The sequence below is a fragment of the Chanos chanos genome, chromosome 5, assembly GCF_902362185.1.
Source record: "Chanos chanos chromosome 5, fChaCha1.1, whole genome shotgun sequence".
Taxonomy (NCBI): Eukaryota; Metazoa; Chordata; class Actinopteri; order Gonorynchiformes; family Chanidae; genus Chanos; species Chanos chanos.
The window spans coordinates 8058764-8077563 of NC_044499.1; the positions used below are offsets into that span (position 1 = coordinate 8058764).

The 18800-nt window shown below is 41.9% G+C and overlaps 1 protein-coding gene across 1 annotated transcript; it reads left to right on the forward strand.

Moving 5' to 3' along the window:
* Nucleotides 1-5935: 5935 nt before the first annotated feature.
* On the forward strand, nt 5936-18466 carry nrd1a (nardilysin a (N-arginine dibasic convertase)). The gene is made up of 31 exons (XM_030774190.1): nt 5936-5954; nt 6633-6848; nt 7340-7598; nt 8730-8811; nt 8898-9051; nt 9387-9460; nt 9932-10027; nt 10498-10620; nt 10827-10884; nt 10999-11072; nt 11180-11249; nt 11541-11618; nt 11919-12039; nt 12539-12597; nt 12744-12798; nt 12941-13045; nt 13295-13418; nt 13714-13800; nt 13961-14080; nt 14324-14375; nt 14530-14680; nt 15070-15197; nt 15445-15607; nt 15701-15732; nt 15846-15984; nt 16245-16292; nt 16746-16798; nt 16897-16980; nt 17226-17433; nt 17558-17647; nt 17972-18466. Exons 2-31 carry the CDS (start codon nt 6658-6660, stop codon nt 18194-18196), a joined length of 3303 nt encoding a protein of 1100 aa, XP_030630050.1. The 5' UTR covers nt 5936-5954; nt 6633-6657; the 3' UTR covers nt 18197-18466.
* The last annotated feature ends 334 nt before the right edge of the window (nt 18467-18800 follow it).

Below are 18800 nucleotides of genomic sequence, written 5' to 3' on the forward strand. Positions count from 1 at the left end.
CTAATATAATGATCACATGCAAGATTAATACTTATGAAGTCTTGCTGGCTTTAGGTAATATAAAATCAAATCAAAGTGTTTGGCCCCCGAAGAAAAAGAGAAACTCCCGTAATTCTTGTCGACTGGTACATTAAGCACTATTGAGGGGAAGATATTTTACGTGTGCGTACGTGAGTGTTTTGTGTGTGAGTAAAAATAATAATTTCACGGCACCACAGAAGATTGTTTGAGTACGTTATTCATCACTCCTTGGCGGTAAAGCCCTAACAATTTAATGAAACCTTATTTTGGTTACCATGGAAACTTATTGCCATCTGGTATTGCTCATCGCTGTGGTGCCTTTCCCAGCAACCTAAAAAATGCTATCAAATCTTCTTGCACAGGCTTGTTTGATTACTTACCAAAGGCGAGTAGTTGACCTCTTGTCTTTGATAAAAAAAAAATGTACTTCATAGCTATGTCAAGTGAATTTACTTGGTTACGTGAGCCTCAAGCGTAGCAGAAAGGTATCGGTCTTTCTGGTCCCTAGGAAATAGAGCCAGGATATTGATTATCAGTTTTAACAAATGACTGAAACCAGTTCTGTTTTAACAATGGTAATGTAAATGACATAGTCAATGCAAAACGATGAGAGTCTGAACTGAAGAAAATGAGTTCCTTGTTAAGTTTCTGACATGATATTCTGAGCACAGACTCACACTGATTCTTGTTTTCTTTAAATGTATATTTTCTGCTGCTAATGGATAGCCATTGCTGAATGGCCCTTTAATGTCTTTCTGAGCTACTGAACCTGAAAGCCTTCTGTAGAGATCTGAGTCAAACACAGAACAGCTTCTGGAATGTCAATACACAGATTAGAGTTAGACATTTGAGCTTGCTCCTGTGCATTATCTTGTGATAACATCCTCTCTACTGCGAAGTGTAATGTAATGTCTTGAAAGCAATGTTCTCCTGAGAAATTAGTGCCAGGATGTTTAACTGAAGCAATACTGTTTCGCAAAATGAAAACAAATAGAAAAACAACTCTAATGATAGTCATCGAACAAGCAGGATGATCTACTTCCATTTCCAGAGCCATTTACTAGCTTACATAGCCTGCATACTGCAGTGTTCGCTGTGCCAGGGTTTTTCTACACTGCCTTTCTTTGCTGCTGATATGCAATGGCCACTAGCAATGGGGAACTATGTATTCATGAAGAAATTACAAGGAAAGATATGATACAGCAGACTATGTTTAAGACACAGTGATGTGACCTTTTATAGCAGAGAGATATCTGCACAGTCCTGTGCAAATGTTTCCATCATTTTAGACAAAAGCCTATCGAGTTTATCTCTAATGCACCCGGATTCAGTTAGGAAACAATTTCCAAAAGTAAGTAAATACACATATAAATATTTATCATTACTACACTGGCTGTTGGTTACATTTTGAAATCTGTGCTTTGAGAAATCCATTTTCTCAGAAATAAATAAATAAAGAGATAGATAAAATTGAAGCAGCATTAAACCAACTGACTTAACCTTCGTTTTTCTTGAAATTCATAGCCTTCATCACATCAGAAATACAGCAGTAAAAAATATATGGTGTGGTTTAAATTAGTGGTCAAATCATTTAGAACTCATTTAGCCTGATGCGTATGAACTGCTAAGGCAATCATGAGGCCAGGCACGTAGCTAACATGTCTAAGTGAGGAGGCTAGCCAGATTCACAGGTTACTGTACTACTAGCAGCTCATGCCATTGGAATATCACTGGGACTTGACCACCAGACAAAGCACCCCCCCCCCCAACCCCCACCCCCACCCCCACCCCCCTGGACCATGGGCAGGAGGCTGCGAGCAATAAGTGGTGTTAGGCTAATTAAACAAGCCCTTCCATTTTAATTAGGATATAAATCAGTTGTCATGGGAACATGCCCTTTGGAGTTTGCAGGTATACACCGAGTAGATTAGGTGAGCAATAATGGCGCAGCACTGGACATTTTGGATTATTAAGTATTTCAGATAACAGTAATTCATTGGGCTGATTCAAATAATACAAATAGTAATACTAATAATTTGCAGGATCTGCAGAGATTAATGCTAAAATATTGAACTTTCACAATTTAACAGCAATCATTTTTTGCCATAGGGTGTAATTTAATAACTTATGCTCATGCAACATAGCATGCAGGGTCTGTTTATCTAAGGGTCTTGGCGTGCATTAAAGAATATATCACAGGTAATGTGTAACAATGTTGTCTGATGCATACAAATGATTCTGCATCAGCTTACTATGTAATAATTGGCTCTGCTGAGCTCTGCAGGTAACTGGGTGGCTTCGGGCCTTTGTCAGAAAATTTCATATTGTCTGGTCGGTCATAAATGCCACTACCGACTCACCTTTGACAAACAATGAAAATCTATCAGGCAGTTTCAATACAATATACAATCATTTTTCATAATAAAGTCTTGTCAATAAGCATCAATACTGATATTTCAGCCTTAGCTGGAAGGTGCTAATTTGTCAGGAAATGCATTTTTTCTTTTTTCTTTTCCTTTACTTATTTATTTATTTTTGCTTCGGCGAGTAATCTACAGCCTGACATATTTGTACAACATTGCTTTTACATCACTCATGGCAACCACACCCACCAGATGAAAAAGACTTTTGTGTGCCAAGCACCAAAAAGATAATCAAGTGTCATGCTCATTCAGATGATGAAAACACTCTTTTTCACACTGCTCGGCAAATGAGGCAGCTTCACTGAATTAAGTAAACACATAGACACAGAGTTCTTCAGAGTCACTAGTTCTAGTTAGGAGGTGAAAGTTGATAAAGAGAATCTGTGATGAGAGCTCCTCCTGCTGGCCAATGCACTAAGAAACATATAAATAGTCCCCCAAAAACTAAGTATATAAACAATACAAATTTTCTTTTTTTTCTTAATTCAACTTTTATTTAGTTCTTGGGGAGACACTGAGGATAGCCTTCATTTTCAATGCTGCCAAAAGTACAAATACAAATGAAATGTAATAGATAAAACAATAAAATAGTAAAAGAAACAACAGTAAAAAACAATAAAAACAATAAAAAAAGAACAAAGTAAAAGCAATAAAACGTGGTAAGCATGATGAACAGACTGAGACGACAAAATATCGCCAAAAGACAGGTAAAAATTCCATCGAAAATCCAGCTAAAATCAGTCAAAACACTTCCAGATTGAGGTGGGGTGGTTTATAATCATGGCTTTAAATTGGCTGTAAGACGGTAACAAACTGATTTTTAGGGTGTGCTGAAGACCATTCCAGGAAGACGGAGCATTAAAACAAAAGGCCGATTTTTCCAAGTTCAGACGAAACTTGAAGGACCAAAGGCACTCATTGGAGCAGGTTTGATAAGATCTATGAAATATAGCATTAAGCCGACTGCAATTTGTACCTAATTCTATTGACTTTTCCTTCTGCTACTACAGCTATTAATATCATCCATGAAAAATAGGAATATGAACTTGATGACAACTCCTAGTGAGAGGAATTTGCTTTTACAATTTTGTAATATTTGTCTTTTTATGCTGAGGACTAGGAATGGATTCCAACTTGTTTAGTAAAGTCTGTTGCCCAATAAAAGGGAATTTAAACAGGTATCAGGTGAATTCAGGTCAAGAAATTTGAAATCCACTGTTGAAATCCACCCTGAAAATGCTGTGAATGTATGGTATCACCGTAGACAAAAACTCTCTTTCTCACACACTCTTGATCAGTCACAACCAGCACCCTGATGTTGCACATCAACATGCATCAACAGCTGTGGTTGTCATGGAAGTGACGTTCATCACCCTCCCATAGTTAAGACCTTCAGGGCAGTTGCAGAGAGATGGCAGGATTGTTCCACCCAACAAATGAGACAGTACGAGGGGTGATATTACAGTTGAAGGTAAAAAGAGAAACAGAGAGAGAGAGAGAGAGAGAGAGAGAGAGAATATTTGTGCTGTCCTTGTCTCAACAACGCAGCCAGACCCTGAAACTTAAAATCATTTTACAAAGTGCATTTTATTAAGAGATAATAGCCCAGTAATACTACTACTACTACTACTACTAATAATAATAATAATTAATAATAATTTAATAATAATTAAAAAAGAAGAGGAAAAAGAAGAAGAAGAAGAAGAAGAAGGAGAAGAAGAAGAGGTATTAAGAGAGAGCCAGCTCTCTTTCCTGTATCAGCGACCCCCCCCCCCCCCTCCCCCAATCCCCGTCACATACCCCCCCACCCCCGCCCTCCAGATTCTTCGTATCTGCTTTTGAAGGTGACCTCATGAAATGTAGATGGAATTTTATGACAGGGGTGAAATTCATTAACCACAATGATTTAAGATGCGTAATTAAGCGCTGTTCTTATGAGTCTCCTTCGACTGAACTGAGGACATGACGCAAATGGAGTCTACCATGATAGTAATCGGTAATCTTTAAAACATTTTGTAGCATCCTAAGAGAAGAATTACATTGTATCAGAGATGCAAAGTACTCTGCAAATTTGTATTTGGTGGTACATTTTAAAAATGCAGCATGCCAACGAAAACGGCAAGAAAAGGTTGATTTGGATACCAAAAAGCCTGTCGTAAGTGGTTCCTAATCTACAATAATTTGGCTGCCACCGTGTGGTAAAAAGTGCCAAATGCATTAAAGAACGCAGTCGCTGTCGTTCTGATCTTTCAATGGAGTTCCGAAGCCTAGGTTCATTGTGTCTCTTTATTTCAGTCAAGAAAACAATTGATATGACGTGGCGAATTCGATATGAATTTGAACTACCGTCTAAAGCCCCTTGCCAAGCGAGAAACAAAGTTACCTTCCTTGAAGTAGGGCACACTTGTTTCTTGTAGGATGCACCACCCACTGTGTGTGTGTGCGCGCGTGTGTCTGTGTGTGCGTCTGTGTGTGTGCGTGCGTGCGTGTGTGTGTGTGTGTGTGTGTGTGAGTGCTATATTTCAGTTCCTCATTAAATTCGTCTCAGTCACAGAATATCTCCCAGAGCATCAATCATCTACTCATAGTTCTGCACAAGCCTTCATGAATGGCAGCTCCCTGTCGCTCTATTCAATAAGACGGATGGGGTAAAAATAGTGTAAAAGTTAAAAATGCGCAGGTTGCTGTCTTATCCGGGGGATTCGCAAAGACGGGTATGCGTACACAGGACACCAGCTGAACGATTTAGATTATAGGAGGGTAAAGAAAATAACTCAGATAGGCTACCACTTCCTGCTCCTTTCTGATTTTTCCTTTAATAATTGTGTTTAACAGTGAAATACGAAGGGCTACCATTTTACTCGAAATCCTATTCTATCTTCTTTTCTTTCCTTCCCAGCTTGCCTTTGTGTTATTCCAAGAAAAAGTCCAAATGCAGTTACTGTATTGGGGAGAGTCCTAGACCCCAGTAGTGACATTTCTTGGAAGGGTACAGTGGCATTCTGTAATCGAACTTCCAGGATACAATGTTGCTGCTACATCACAATATTACCGCTTCACGTCAAGACACCCACACAGAAAAAGATACATGTAGCCCATTGAACAGATAAATTTGTTTCTAGCCCACACTATAGGACACGTAGTTTTGTACACTTCAGTAAACTTGGTAATGTTTGCAATGGAGATGTAACTACATGAATCTAGGATGGCTCACTGCTGTCACTGTGGAGTGCGATGGTGGTGGCGGTAAGTGTCTGTGTAGGTTAACTTGTCTTAATTTTACAACGCTTCAAAATTGAAGTATCTAACAATCGGGATTGACCACTTTCCTACATGTGAAACAACGGTAGATGGACCACATGACATATGTTAAACAGACCCACCAGTCAGATAATTCAATCTTACTCTGGCCAGTATATTAACGAATCACTACGCTCCTTGTTGCACGGAGCCCACCTATCAGAGACGTAACACAGTAAAAGTTGAGTTGACCCGTCAGCGAGGAGTGAGGTATGATACTTTACACGATGAAATTCAACTTGGCTAACTTCCTAAATCGCTTCATAAATAATGCTCGTTTTTCCATGAAATAGCACGGGTTTTGTTCATTTAAATCGTAAATCGAGCATACTAAAAGGCACCAGCTAGTGTAACACCTCAGAATTATATTCTTGAATTCTGTCAGCCGGACATGGCACTGCTATATAGCGCTCTCGTATTCTGACGAAAGAAGGATGTGTGCTATTAAGCTTCCGTTTAGTAACCATCATGGTTTCGACTGTAGCAGTTTATTGTTTAAATGCATAGCGCACCACTAAATTGCTTACCTTTGTGACAATTAGGCTACATACAAGTGTGGTTTGTGGTAACTAGCAGGATAGGACTACTCCTCATATCGGTCCCCCCCAAAATAATACGTGTAATCTAATCCCAAAATACATTGTTGTTTCGCCTTTTAAATGTAATGATATGTGATAGGTACTTGTCTACCCGTCAGTTAACATTCCATTTGTAGTGCTGAAACATAAATTTCACAGTCATTGCTTTTAGCAAATCAATTCTAACTAAACATATGTGAGATCAGTAGTTCAATATTGCTTTGTTTAAGACGACGCGGTATTTAGCGCTGCATTGCAGCAGAGTTTCAAGGTGTCACGTTTATCGTGATACGATATCGTTCAACTACAGTAGCAAAGTATCGACTCTGCTGAGGATGCCCCAGACGAACAAGTTCAAATGCGCAGCTGCAAGTGGTTCAGCCCAGTCTGCTGGTCCGGACCGGGGTGAGCCGCAGCAACACGCAGAGCCCAGAGAGCAGGAAGCAGCAGCGGGGGGCAGCGGCGGAGATGACAACCAAGGAGATGTTGAGATCATAAAGTCTCCTAGCGACCCTAAGCAATACAGGTAGCTAAAGCACCACAACCCCTGCTTTCGTTTTACTATCAGTTCAAATAAGAAAACGTGTCTGACCGCAGAGTAATGTTATTAAAACTCTGTCGGACCCTCTGTTGAGCTGCCGTGAAGTGTGATTAATTGGTGTAAAGTCACACATTTCTTCCACGCCAGCACCTTATTTTTATCTGTTTACAAAGTGTAATGAATGTTTTCAGTAACTACCACTGAATTGACTTTTTTTTTTTCTGATTCCACAATTCATACTCCCAGCTGTATTAGAAAACTGGAGAATCTGACAAGGGGGGGAAGAGAAACTCGCGGTTGAGGAAGCTCAGACGAAATTTGATATCCTGTTTGTAAAGCAGAAGCTATTGTTTCATGAGTTTAGGGTAACAAAATAGCCTACTTTCTGAACTAGGCTGGAGCGTGAAAAAGAAGAAAAAAAAAAAAAGGAACCTACCTCTCTCTGTTTATCTTCTCTTTCTGTACCTCTTTCTCAGATACATTGAGCTTAGCAATGGCCTGAGAGCTCTTCTGATCTCAGACTTCAGTGGCACCGATGCCAAGGCTGCATCCGAAGACGACGATGATTCTGAAGAAGAGGAAGAGGAGGCAGAGGGTGAGGAAGAAGAGGAAGGAGACTCAGGAGAAGGCACAGATGAAGAGTCTGAGGAAGGGGAGGAAGAACAGGACAGCGACTTTGAGGAGTTGGACGACGAGAGTGAGAGAAAAAAGAAGAAAGGCAGCTCAGAGAAACAGGTCAGTGGGATCGTACTTCGCTCCCATGACAGGATACTCCCAAAAAAATATGACATTCATTTTATTGTTTTTTTTTTCTGCGCCTTTGAATACTTGTCAAAACTTTGGAATTTAAAAATGTTACTAAGAGTGATTTGAATTCAAACCAGCCGTTGGGTTCGATTTTCTGTGACACTGATCAAAGCTGTTTGCAGCACTAGACTGACAAGACATTCTTTCCATTTTCAGTTTTCAGAATTTCAGACCTCTTCGAACAAAGTCTCACCTCCTACGACTTTTCCTAAATAAGTGTACCCCTCAGTTTTACTGGAATGTTTACCTGAAGTGAATAAAAATACCGAAGCTGCTCTACCTGTGGGTTGTGGGGAGGTCTGAAGTTCTGACTACAGGCTGTTGTGTTACAGTCTATGCACTTGAGATGAATGCTATGTGCAGCACTCGTAATTACCAGTGTTTTCAAAACGTTGTTGTTACAAGATCAAATCTTGATGCACTCTAATGCTAGCTACCCCAGTGTGCTTTTCTTACGTCATGTTTTCATCTGTTGTGCTCCTGCCCACTTTTGGGTGGACCCTTTAAAAACCTGTTTGTAAAGCCAACGTGAAACGCAGAATCCCTTTTAACAGACTGCATTCCTGGTCATAAGTACATTAAGCTTTACTTCCTCTTTTAGGAATTTCTGGTATAGCCATGTTTACCTGTACCTATGTCACTTGTTTTTGAGTAAAATAAGCACAGTTTATGTTTTGTTGTGTAACTTTTTGTGAGGAGGAAAGTCGTATCTTGGGCAAATTTGTTCAGAGCACGTCAGGAAGGCTAGAGTTCGAGTTGAGCTAGAGTACAAAAACGTGAACGGTGAGCGTACTTCACAGAAAACTAATGTATACAAGATCAAAAATCTTCTTAGTATGATCTGATCTGAGATCCCGGAAAAAAAAGCGCTAAGTTAAAGACTGGTCTCGGTACAGACTTATCTGTTTCATTATTTATTGTATTCTCGGTGTTAGTGGCTGAAACACTATGACAGCAGTCACAGTAGCTCTATAGCTCCTGCAATCCTCAGGTTTTTACTGTCTCTTTCCTCTGTCTTTTTTTTTTTTTTTTTACTCTGTCTTTCCTCCTCTGTTCCAGTCTGCAGCTGCTCTCTGTATAGGAGTAGGCAGTTTTAGTGACCCCAGTGACCTGCCAGGACTCGCCCATTTCCTCGAACACAGTGAGTTTCAGCCCGGCTCTGTGCATCCAGCTGTGATAATACTTTGTCGGGCCTGTTGTTGACACACCAACCTTTGTGTCTGGCAGTGGTTTTCATGGGCAGCGAGAAATATCCCTCTGAGAACGGCTTTGACGCCTTCCTGAAGAAACACGGCGGGAGCGACAACGCCTCCACGGACTGCGAGAGGACCATTTTCCAATTCGACGTCCAAAGGAAACATTTCAAAGAGGCCCTCGATAGGTGATTGGTCGCTCTATAGACGACTGTCGTCGACCCGATTGGTCCCGGCTCTCAGGAGTCCACGGCTTATGTTAAAATGAAACTGAAAATTCACGGAGCCAGATTTAAGCGGAGAGCAAAGGCTGTCCACCCAGAATACATGAAAAGCCGTCTTTCCCTTTTAAAACCTCTGTGTGGTGTCAGTGATTGTTGATTAAAGGCAGTTATCTGACCGCGTGTAGCTTTTTCCAGAGGTCGTCCAGAGAGAGAGAGATTAGTTTAGGGTGGGAGAACCGGAATGGTCAATCCAACGTGTTTTCTCTGTTGAAAAATGACACTGATATCTGTTCTCTCAGATGGGCTCAGTTCTTCATCTGTCCTCTGATGATCAAAGATGCCATAGACAGAGAAGTGGAGGCCGTCGACAGCGGTAAGTGAGGGTTTTCTGTAACAGAAAAAGGAAAGAGGGTTTTTGAGGACTCTTAATCCCTCAGTAATGGTGGCTTTCGTACTGTCACTGCTGGGCTGTTAAATTATTAGAGAGGTGTATGTGAGACATTCAAACTCTGTAATATAATAAAAAGCATTTAATGAAACCAATTGCACAGTCGCTTTTTCTTTTTTTTCTTTTTTTTCTTTTTTGCGCCCGTAAGACATTTAGGTAACGTTACACAGCAACGTCAGTTTTAAAATCCTTGGAGGGGAATGGTTTTTTTTTTTGGTTAAACAAATAATGAATGCCTGGATCACTTTCAGTACACATTTTTAGTGGAGTTTTTCAATTGAAATGGATTTTCAGTTTTGGAACACTTTCCAGTTTCTTATTGGATCTGTAGCTGTACACATTTTGGGAGTTATTAAATTACTTGATCTTTTTTTTTTTCCTCCTCTAACGTTTCAGAGTATCAGCTTGCCAAACCCTCAGACTCTCACCGTAAAGAGATGCTGTTTGGCGGCCTGGCTAAGGAGAACCATCCCATGGGCAAGTTCTGCTGGGGTGAGTGCACAGACCTACTGCTCCCACCTCTCTTATACCTTAACCCTGAACTAATGCGTGATATTTTACTGAATGTATGCTGGGTTTCAGAGGAGGTCATTTATCTGAAACATTCGTTTTCTCTCGTAAGAGGTTTAAATGGTGCAGCTGCTGGAACCCTGTTGCCTTTGTACATATATGTGTGTGTGTGTTTACATATATGTATACACACACACACACACATATATACATACATATATATATATATTCATACATACATACATATATACACACACACATACATATATCTATATATATATATATTTCACACATACACACACATATATATTTATACATGTATATATGTGTATATGTGTGTGTGTGTGTGCGCTGTTTATGGATTTTAAAATGTTCTGTCTTATCTTCATATACAATTTGAAATTCAGGTTTTAGAGGCTCACCAGGTGCTCTTTGTTGTTATATCATACCAGGGAATGCAGAGACTCTGAAGATTGAGCCCAGAAAAAACAATATTAATGTTTACCGTCGCCTGCGTGAGTTCTGGAAGAGGTACTATTCTGCTCACTACATGACGCTGGCTGTGCAGTCTAAAGGCAAGTGTCTGAAACGAACCCGTCATGTTCACTATGTCTAAACATACCCTGATTCAGTTAAATGTCTGTTATGTTAACCATATAAGAAAAGGCAGTCATACTAGTACCCTCAAGTAAAGCTGTGTTAGATTTGACCGCACTGTGAAGCAAAACAGAAAATTCTAGAAGACTGTGCCATTTGTAATGGTCTTCTTTTTCTCCCGCAGAGAAACTGGACACCCTGGAGGAGTGGGTGAGGGAGATCTTCAGCGAGGTTCCCAACAAGTGCGTGTCGTTTTTCGCAAACACACCTCAGTCAGTTCAAAGGTTGTGCACTTCTTCCATCCCTTTAAATGGCTTAGAATGTAGTGTTTAAACCTTGACTTACTCCTTTTGCAGCGGCGTTCAGAAACCCGATTTCTCCGATCAGCTCGATCCTTTTGACACCCCAGCCTTCAACAAACTGTACCGAGGTCAGTCTTCACAAGCCATAATGGCGACATCTCTCTGTCTTTGATAATGTGTGACATAAGCACACGGGCTGTTCAAACAGAAAATGACTATTTGACGTATCTTACAGTGGTGCCTGTAAGGAAGGTTCACGCCCTCACCATTACATGGGCCCTTCCTCCACAAGAGAGATACTACAGGTGAGTTCGTCCATAAGGACGCTGATGAAACGCGTGTCTTTGCCTTGGTACCTGCTGACATGACGTTTGTATGATTATTCCAGAATCACATATAGTCTTCCTCTAACACCTGCTTCAGTTTTGTTTCTTGTAAGTGTGTGTGTGACTGATTATTGTTTTGTCAAAACAAAGCGATATTTGCTTATTTTCCACTGCTGGGCAGAGAATATGTCATCATTATTTTCGTTATTTAATGTGTTGTTTTTTGGTCTTATTTGTATTTAACCAAACCGACTCCTCTGTGTGTTTCAGGATAAAGCCCCTACATTACATCTCTTGGTTGATTGGCCACGAAGGCACTGGGAGTATTTTGTCTCTGCTCAGGAAAAAGTAAGTGATGTCACACAGAATGTGAAGATGTTAAAATTCTCAGAACTGTCAAGAGGGAATATCTTCAGGGTTCCTTGGGGTCTGTTCCACTGAATGGAACTCTGAAATTACATTTGCACACAAACCTCCTTCAGGGTGTGGAAACGGAAAAAGTGAAAATTACCTTTTTAGAGAGTGGGCAATCTTTTCAGTCCAGAAGACACTGAAAAAAAGAAAAAACTTACATAAATGCATAAATGTTGTAACCAAAATAGAATTTTCCCCAGTCTTTCCGTCTTACCTTACATTCCTTTTTACTAGGTGTTGGGCCCTTGCTCTCTTTGGAGGGAACAGCGAAACGGGCTTCGATCAAAACTCCACCTACTCCATTTTCTCGGTCTCAATCACTTTGACTGATGAAGGCTTCCAGAACTTCTATGAGGTTAGGAGAGCTCATCTGTTTAAGCTGAACTCAGACACACACACACACACACACACACACACACAAATTTTACCTCGGTTCTATATCATGCCCAGTATGTCCCCTAAACATCCACAAATTCTATTCACATGCCTTAAATGTAGAGGTAGAGGAGTGAGAAGTGGCATGCGTGATGTGAGGAAGTGGTGGGTGTAGAGCATGTGTATCTAATGGGATTACTAAGGCCCTGAGCCAGAATACCAAACAGGTCTCCATTGTCCTGGAGACATAAAAAAGACAGGATTATACAGCACTTAACAGCTTCAAGTCTGTGGACCCACTTAGTTATTGAGTTAAATGCTCCACTCTGATCGATACAACTGCGCTCATGACTCACTAAATATTTCTCGCTCTCTCTCTGTCTCTCTCTCTCTCTCTCTCTCTCTCACTCTCTCACACTCTCTCTCTCTCACGTTTCTCTCTTTCTTTCTCCCTCTGTCTTCATCCCCCCATCTCCCAGGTTGCCCATCTGGTGTTCCAGTACTTGAAAATGCTCCAGACTCTTGGACCTCAACAAAGGTAAATTGTAAAATCAATTGAACAAACACTTTTCATGACCTGATTAAAAAAAAAAGTTGAATTGTTTTCTACAGACATCTGAGAGACACTAATCTAGTTACTGAATGGCTCAAGTATTCTATAACTCTTTTGTTTTCCATTTATAGAATTTATGAGGAAATTCAGAAGATTGAAGCGAATGAATTCCACTATCAGGAACAGGTACAGGTTCATTTATCATCAGATGTGAATCGTTTGAGTGTTCAGTTTGTCATGTGTGAACCTATGTGGTTTTCTTCACCCTGAGAGATGACAACAGGCCAGGGATTGTGCAGTGTTAACAGGCAGGGCTGCTGTGTTTCAGACTGACCCCATTGAATATGTGGAGGACATCTGTGAGAACATGCAGCTCTTTCCCAAAGAGGACTTCCTGACTGGAGACCAGCTCATGTTTGAGTTCAACCCACAGGTAGCCCATTGGTTTATGTTTTTTGGGGGGGGTTTTTTCCCTCATTACTCAGATTTCCCAGGAAAGGGAGCGATTCTGCGCACTTAAAAAAAAATGTCTGTATCTCAGGAAGGACACTGCCTGGAATATTTAGAATGCTATTGATAGATACAGATTATATTCTAAACCTCAATATTCTCTCTCTCTCTCTCTCTCTCTCTCTCTCTCTCTCTCTCTCTCTGAAATACACACACACTCACACACACACAGGTGATCTCTGCAGCTCTGACTCTCCTGACCCCAGACAAAGCCAACCTGCTGTTGCTGTCCCCAGAGCATGAAGGCCAGTGTATGCTGAGAGAGAAGTGGTTTGGCACTCAGTACAGTGTGGAAGGTGAGGCATTCAGTTCCACCCAGTCAAGTCTGATTACAGGATAATTGACAGAAGCACTTACCTCAGGGACGTGGCGTTTACAGAAAAAAAAAAAAAAAAGAGCCTTAGTCAAACTCGGTCGTTCAGTGTGATCTTCAAACACCAGCTTTTTCCCTGTTTTGAGTGTACAGTGTTCTACATAGTTACATTCACATTGTGTGTTTTGCTGTCTTTACGGAAATGAACAGCCCAAAGTTTCGTGTCTAATTCCCCCATGTGTCGACGTGTTTTTGTTAAAACTCCTCTTTCTCTGCAGACATCCAGCAGGAGTGGAGAGAACGCTGGTCCGGAGACTTTGAGCTAAACCCAGATCTGCACCTCCCAGCGGAGAATAAATTCATTGGTGTGTGTCAAGAGACAGGCTTTGATCAGTCTTGCATAGTCCTGTGTCCTTTGAATGATTAGAAAGTGGGTTATATTCTGAGGAGATGAATAATAGCAGAGATTATAAGCCAGTCATCAGTGTTTTCCGTGTTAAAATGATCCTGTTTGGCTTTTTCCAGCGACGGATTTTACCCTCAAAACATCAGATTGCCCCGACACTGAGTATCCTGTCAGGATCGTTAACAACCAGAGAGGCTGTCTGTGGTACAAAAAAGACAACAAATTCAAAATACCAAAAGGTGTGTGTATACGTACGTACGTGTGTGTGTGTGTGTGTACTCATATTTGTGAATATCTGAGAAATATATTTAAATTCCTGTACAATGCTTCTTAGGAAATAAAATGTGCTAGTTGCCTCACATTTGTATATTTGATATTTTTGTGCATTTTTGGTTGTATTGTGTAAGCTTCAGGGCTGTAACCTGTGTTCTTACAGTCTGTTATCAATCCTCGCTGAGTTTTGGTTCTGTCTCTTCCTCTAGCTTACGTGCGGTTTCACCTCATCTCTCCCATGGTTCAAAAGTCGCCGAGAAAGTAAGCAAAATAATGCTTTCTGTCGCAATCACGAAATAAGCGAAAGCGTAAGCGGGGACGTTAGCCTGTTTGTCTGTCAGGATTTCTGGCTGCTCTTTGCTGTATGAGAAACGGCTCTGACCTTGTTCTCCTCTCTCCTCTTCTCCTCTCTCAGCCTGGTTCTGTTTGATCTTTTTGTGAACATACTGGCCCATAATTTGGCTGAGCCAGCATACGAGGCAGATGTGGCCCAGCTGGAGTACAAGCTGGTCGCCGGGGAGCACGGCTTGGTCGTTAAGGTCAAGGGCTTTAATCACAAACTACCTGTGAGTGACGCTATTAATTACAACACAGCAGGCATGCACACACACGCACACAAACACACACTCAGACTCTTATTCACTCACTCATTACTCACTTGCTGACTTCTCTTAACAGGGACTACGCACAAAAATGCTTACATGAGCACACATACAATGCATGTGAAAAATTGTACATACATGAACACACAGGGAAGCTATACAAATTGACTTATGTGAAACCTGAAAGAGGCAGTCACTTGGACACTTGGCAGTATGTATCACAGATAATATACATAAACCCAGCAAATCACTGATTGTCATACGTGAACCCAAGAGAGAGGGTGATGTTACTCATGTACGTAGAGAGACGATGTGTCCTTTGTTTTCTAATGTGAATATCTCTGTACACCCAGTTGCTGTTCAACCTGATCGTGGACTACCTGACTGACTTCTCTGCAGCCCCTGACGTCTTCACCATGTTTGCAGAGCAGCTGAAGAAAACCTACTTTAACATCCTCATAAAGCCTGAGAAACTGGGAAAGTGAGTCTGACGCTATTCATCTCTCTCTCTCTCTGTCATTCTCTCTTTCTCTCGCTCTCTCTTTCTTTCTTTGTTCTCATTTACTTTTCAAGGACGCGGCCCCAGCAAGCGAGATTAGATGGATGCTCCCTACTGTGTCCCTGGCAGTCTTTGGTTAAATATACCCACTGTTTGTACCCATCTCTCTCTCTCTCTCTCTCTCTCTCTCCCCTTTTCTGAGTCCGTATTTGCCTTTTTTCTCTCCCAGGGACATAAGGCTTCTAATTCTGGAGCACTCACGTTGGTCTATGATCCAGAAGTACCAGGCAGTGGTGGACGGGATCAGTGTGGACGACCTCATGGAGTTTGTGGCCAGTTTTAAGTCCGAGCTGTATGCCGAGGGGCTGGTGCAGGGCAATTTCACGAGTAGAGTGAGTTTCACCCACCCCTCTGAAAACTATGGTACTTCCACTGCTGTTCCACCATGGTGATTTTAAGCACGTGTTCGTTTTCCTTACCCACAGGAATCCATGGAGTTCCTGCGATACGTTACAGAGTAAGTTGTGTTTCAGATGAGATTCAGATGCTTCAGTCAGATATAATCAAATGTTTTACCATGTTTTAGATGTAGCCCCTGGTTTCATGGTTGTCTTTGCACTTTGATTGCAGTAAACTGCAGTTCAAGAAGCTGTCAGTAGAGGTCCCCGTTCTCTTCAGAGTAGTGGAGCTGCCTCAGAAACACCATCTCTGTAAAGTCAAATCTCTCAATAAAGGAGACGCCAACTCTGAGGTCACGGTCTATTATCAGGTAAATGCTGCCTTCTTTCCAAGAAACAAGCCATGTTGAACAGTCTTTAGTCTTTTCACTATTTTAGACATTGTTACAGTACACATTTTTATACAAATATCGACCACTTGACAATCTCTCTTCTCAAAGAATGTTATTGAACCCAGCGACACTAGAGCTACATAATCTGGTGTAAAATTCTGAATATTTTAATGAAAAGGAATAATATCGATGTTACGTTATTGAGAACTTTACCTTTGATTTTCCTCATCCAACCGTAGTCTGGGCCTAAGAACCTGAGAGAGCACGCTCTGATGGAACTCCTGGTGGTGAGTATTCTACGCTCGGGGCTTCTACAAACGCTCACACTGGGCGAATAAGGCTTAGAAACGGGCATTCACGTGAAAAACTCAAAACCATGTCCTGAAAAAAAAAAAAAAAAATGTCCTATCCTCAATATGCTCCCGAACCTCCGCTGAGGATAAATTTCCGTCACTGCTTAAACCCACACGGCCTTAACAGATACTACCGCTCTGCTATAAAACCAGCTCATTCACTTTAGCTCTCGCTAATGGCATGCGGTTGGCTTTTCTCCAGAAACGTCTCTCTACGCTTACTGTAAGACCACTCTCAGACGTAGATGAAGGACAGGCTGTTAGCGGAGAGAGTTATATACTTATCCAATCCATGACATCGTAAGCATGTTGTTCTACTCGTGTGATTCCATTACCGGAGACGCTATTGACTCTCATCCCGTTGCTGCTGTCACTGCCGTGTTTCAGATGCACATGGAGGAGCCATGCTTTGACTTCCTTAGGACCAAAGAGACGCTGGGGTGAGTCGGCGTGTTTGCTTTCATTTACTCTCTTTGGTTTACTGGGGGGTTTTGTTCGGTGGTGGAGTTGTGCTAACCGCGTGTGTCTTCCCTCTTAGGTATCACGTCTACCCCACCTGTCGGAACACGTCGGGTGTTCTGGGGTTCTCGGTTACCGTGGAGACGCAGGCAACAAAGTTCAAGTAAGCTTATGTTTAAAACTGTCGTCCTTAATTAACCTCAGAGTAGTCGTTAATAGTAGTTAGCAGTGTTTCAAATCTGAGGTTAATACATTGAACACCCTGTGTTCAGAAATGGACACCTTTTCCAGCTTCTACTAATAAACGATAGAGTCACGCTATGCATTACTTTAAAGGAAAGAAAGATGTCACCCAGTTTTGTGCTTGTTTTTTTTTTTTGTTTTTTTTTTTCCTCCTTGCTCCTTTAGCACCGAGCTGGTGGAGATGAAGATTGAGGAGTTCCTAGCGAGCTTTGGGGAGAAGATGAACAACTTGACTGATGAGGCTTTTAAGACTCAGGTGACAGCTCTCATCAAGCTTAAGGAATGTGAGGACACACACTTGGGTGAAGAGGTGGACAGAAACTGGTCAGAGGTGGTTACCCAGCAGTATGTCTTTGACAGACTCAACAGAGAGGTGAGAGCTTTGGGGCCTTCAAAAGAGCATTAAGGCCGTTTGAAACATGAGCTCACAGTTATCAGTCAGCCAAGAGAAGGACACATGCGTCTTCTCACTCAGACAGCTTGTCTTTATCTAACAGATTGATGCTCTGAAACTCATGACCAAATCCGAGCTGGTGTCCTGGTACATGGAGCATAGAGGAGAGAGCTGCAGGAGGCTCAGCGTGCATGTAAGTGTTCACGTCCGTAACTCTGGTACGACTTTGTCCCTTATGTCCTCAAAATACTTCATAAGGTAGAGTTTACCGTTCGACCGTCCTCTTAAAACGAAAAAAAAAAAAAAGTTATAGAGTTTGTAGGACCTCTTTTATGCTTTGATTGTGGACCTTTGCGGTTTTATGAGTATGTAAATATCCTCTTGAGATTTACACGCTGAAGTGTCTGGGACAAGTTCCAAACGCTGAACAAATTCACTGAACTTTGTGAATGAAGATGCGATAGCAATGGGCCTGTAAATCTGATCAGGCGCGTTACGATTGGTGTGTCGCGAACAGGTGGTGGGTTTCGGAGTCGAGGAGAGCGACGCCCCGGCCGAGGAGCAGCCCAGCCCGGAGGGAGAGGACGAGGGGGCGTGCAGGAGCTCCTCCTCCTACGGGGAGGTGTCCAAACTGACCTTCCTACCCGCCTCGTCGACCCTGGCCTCCGCGTCCGTCATCACGGACATCCGATCTTTCACCTCCTCCCTCAACCTCTACCCTTACCACAAGATCATCAAATAAACCTAACCCTCCACCGCACAGGGGCGAAAGGTCAACCCTTACGCCTGGCCCCTCCTCCATCCAGCGTCTCCCTCTCACCGTTTCCTCTGTCATACTTTCCACACGGGTGTGTCAGGGGGAGGACACTCTGAGGCAGCTTTTGCACTGAAACTATCGAAAAAAAAAAAAAAAAAAAAAAACCCAGGGCAGCAGTCACATGCTTGTTTCTATTACTGAGCTCCTGTCACTGGAATGGCTTTGCTGTGATTCGTTCGTGTGTGTGTGTGTGTTGGGTGCAGGTGACGGGGGGGGGGGGGGGGGGGGGCTCGCGCTGAGGAGAGGTGGAGGGGAGACTGTGAGGTCGCGGAGGTCGGGAAAGGATTATCATGGTCATGCCATTCCTCTCTTTTCACTGTAGCTTAGACCTTAAGTTTGAGTAAAGGAAGAAGGAGAAGAAGAAAAAGAAGAAGAGAAAACTCTGAATTGTGTGAATTTGATCAATTTGTCTGCGGTGAACTGTTTGTACTAACACATTCATACTGTTCTATGACACTGTGCTGAAAATGAGTATATAAATATATATATATGAATGAGACATTGTGTTAGAAATATTAATACAAAGAAA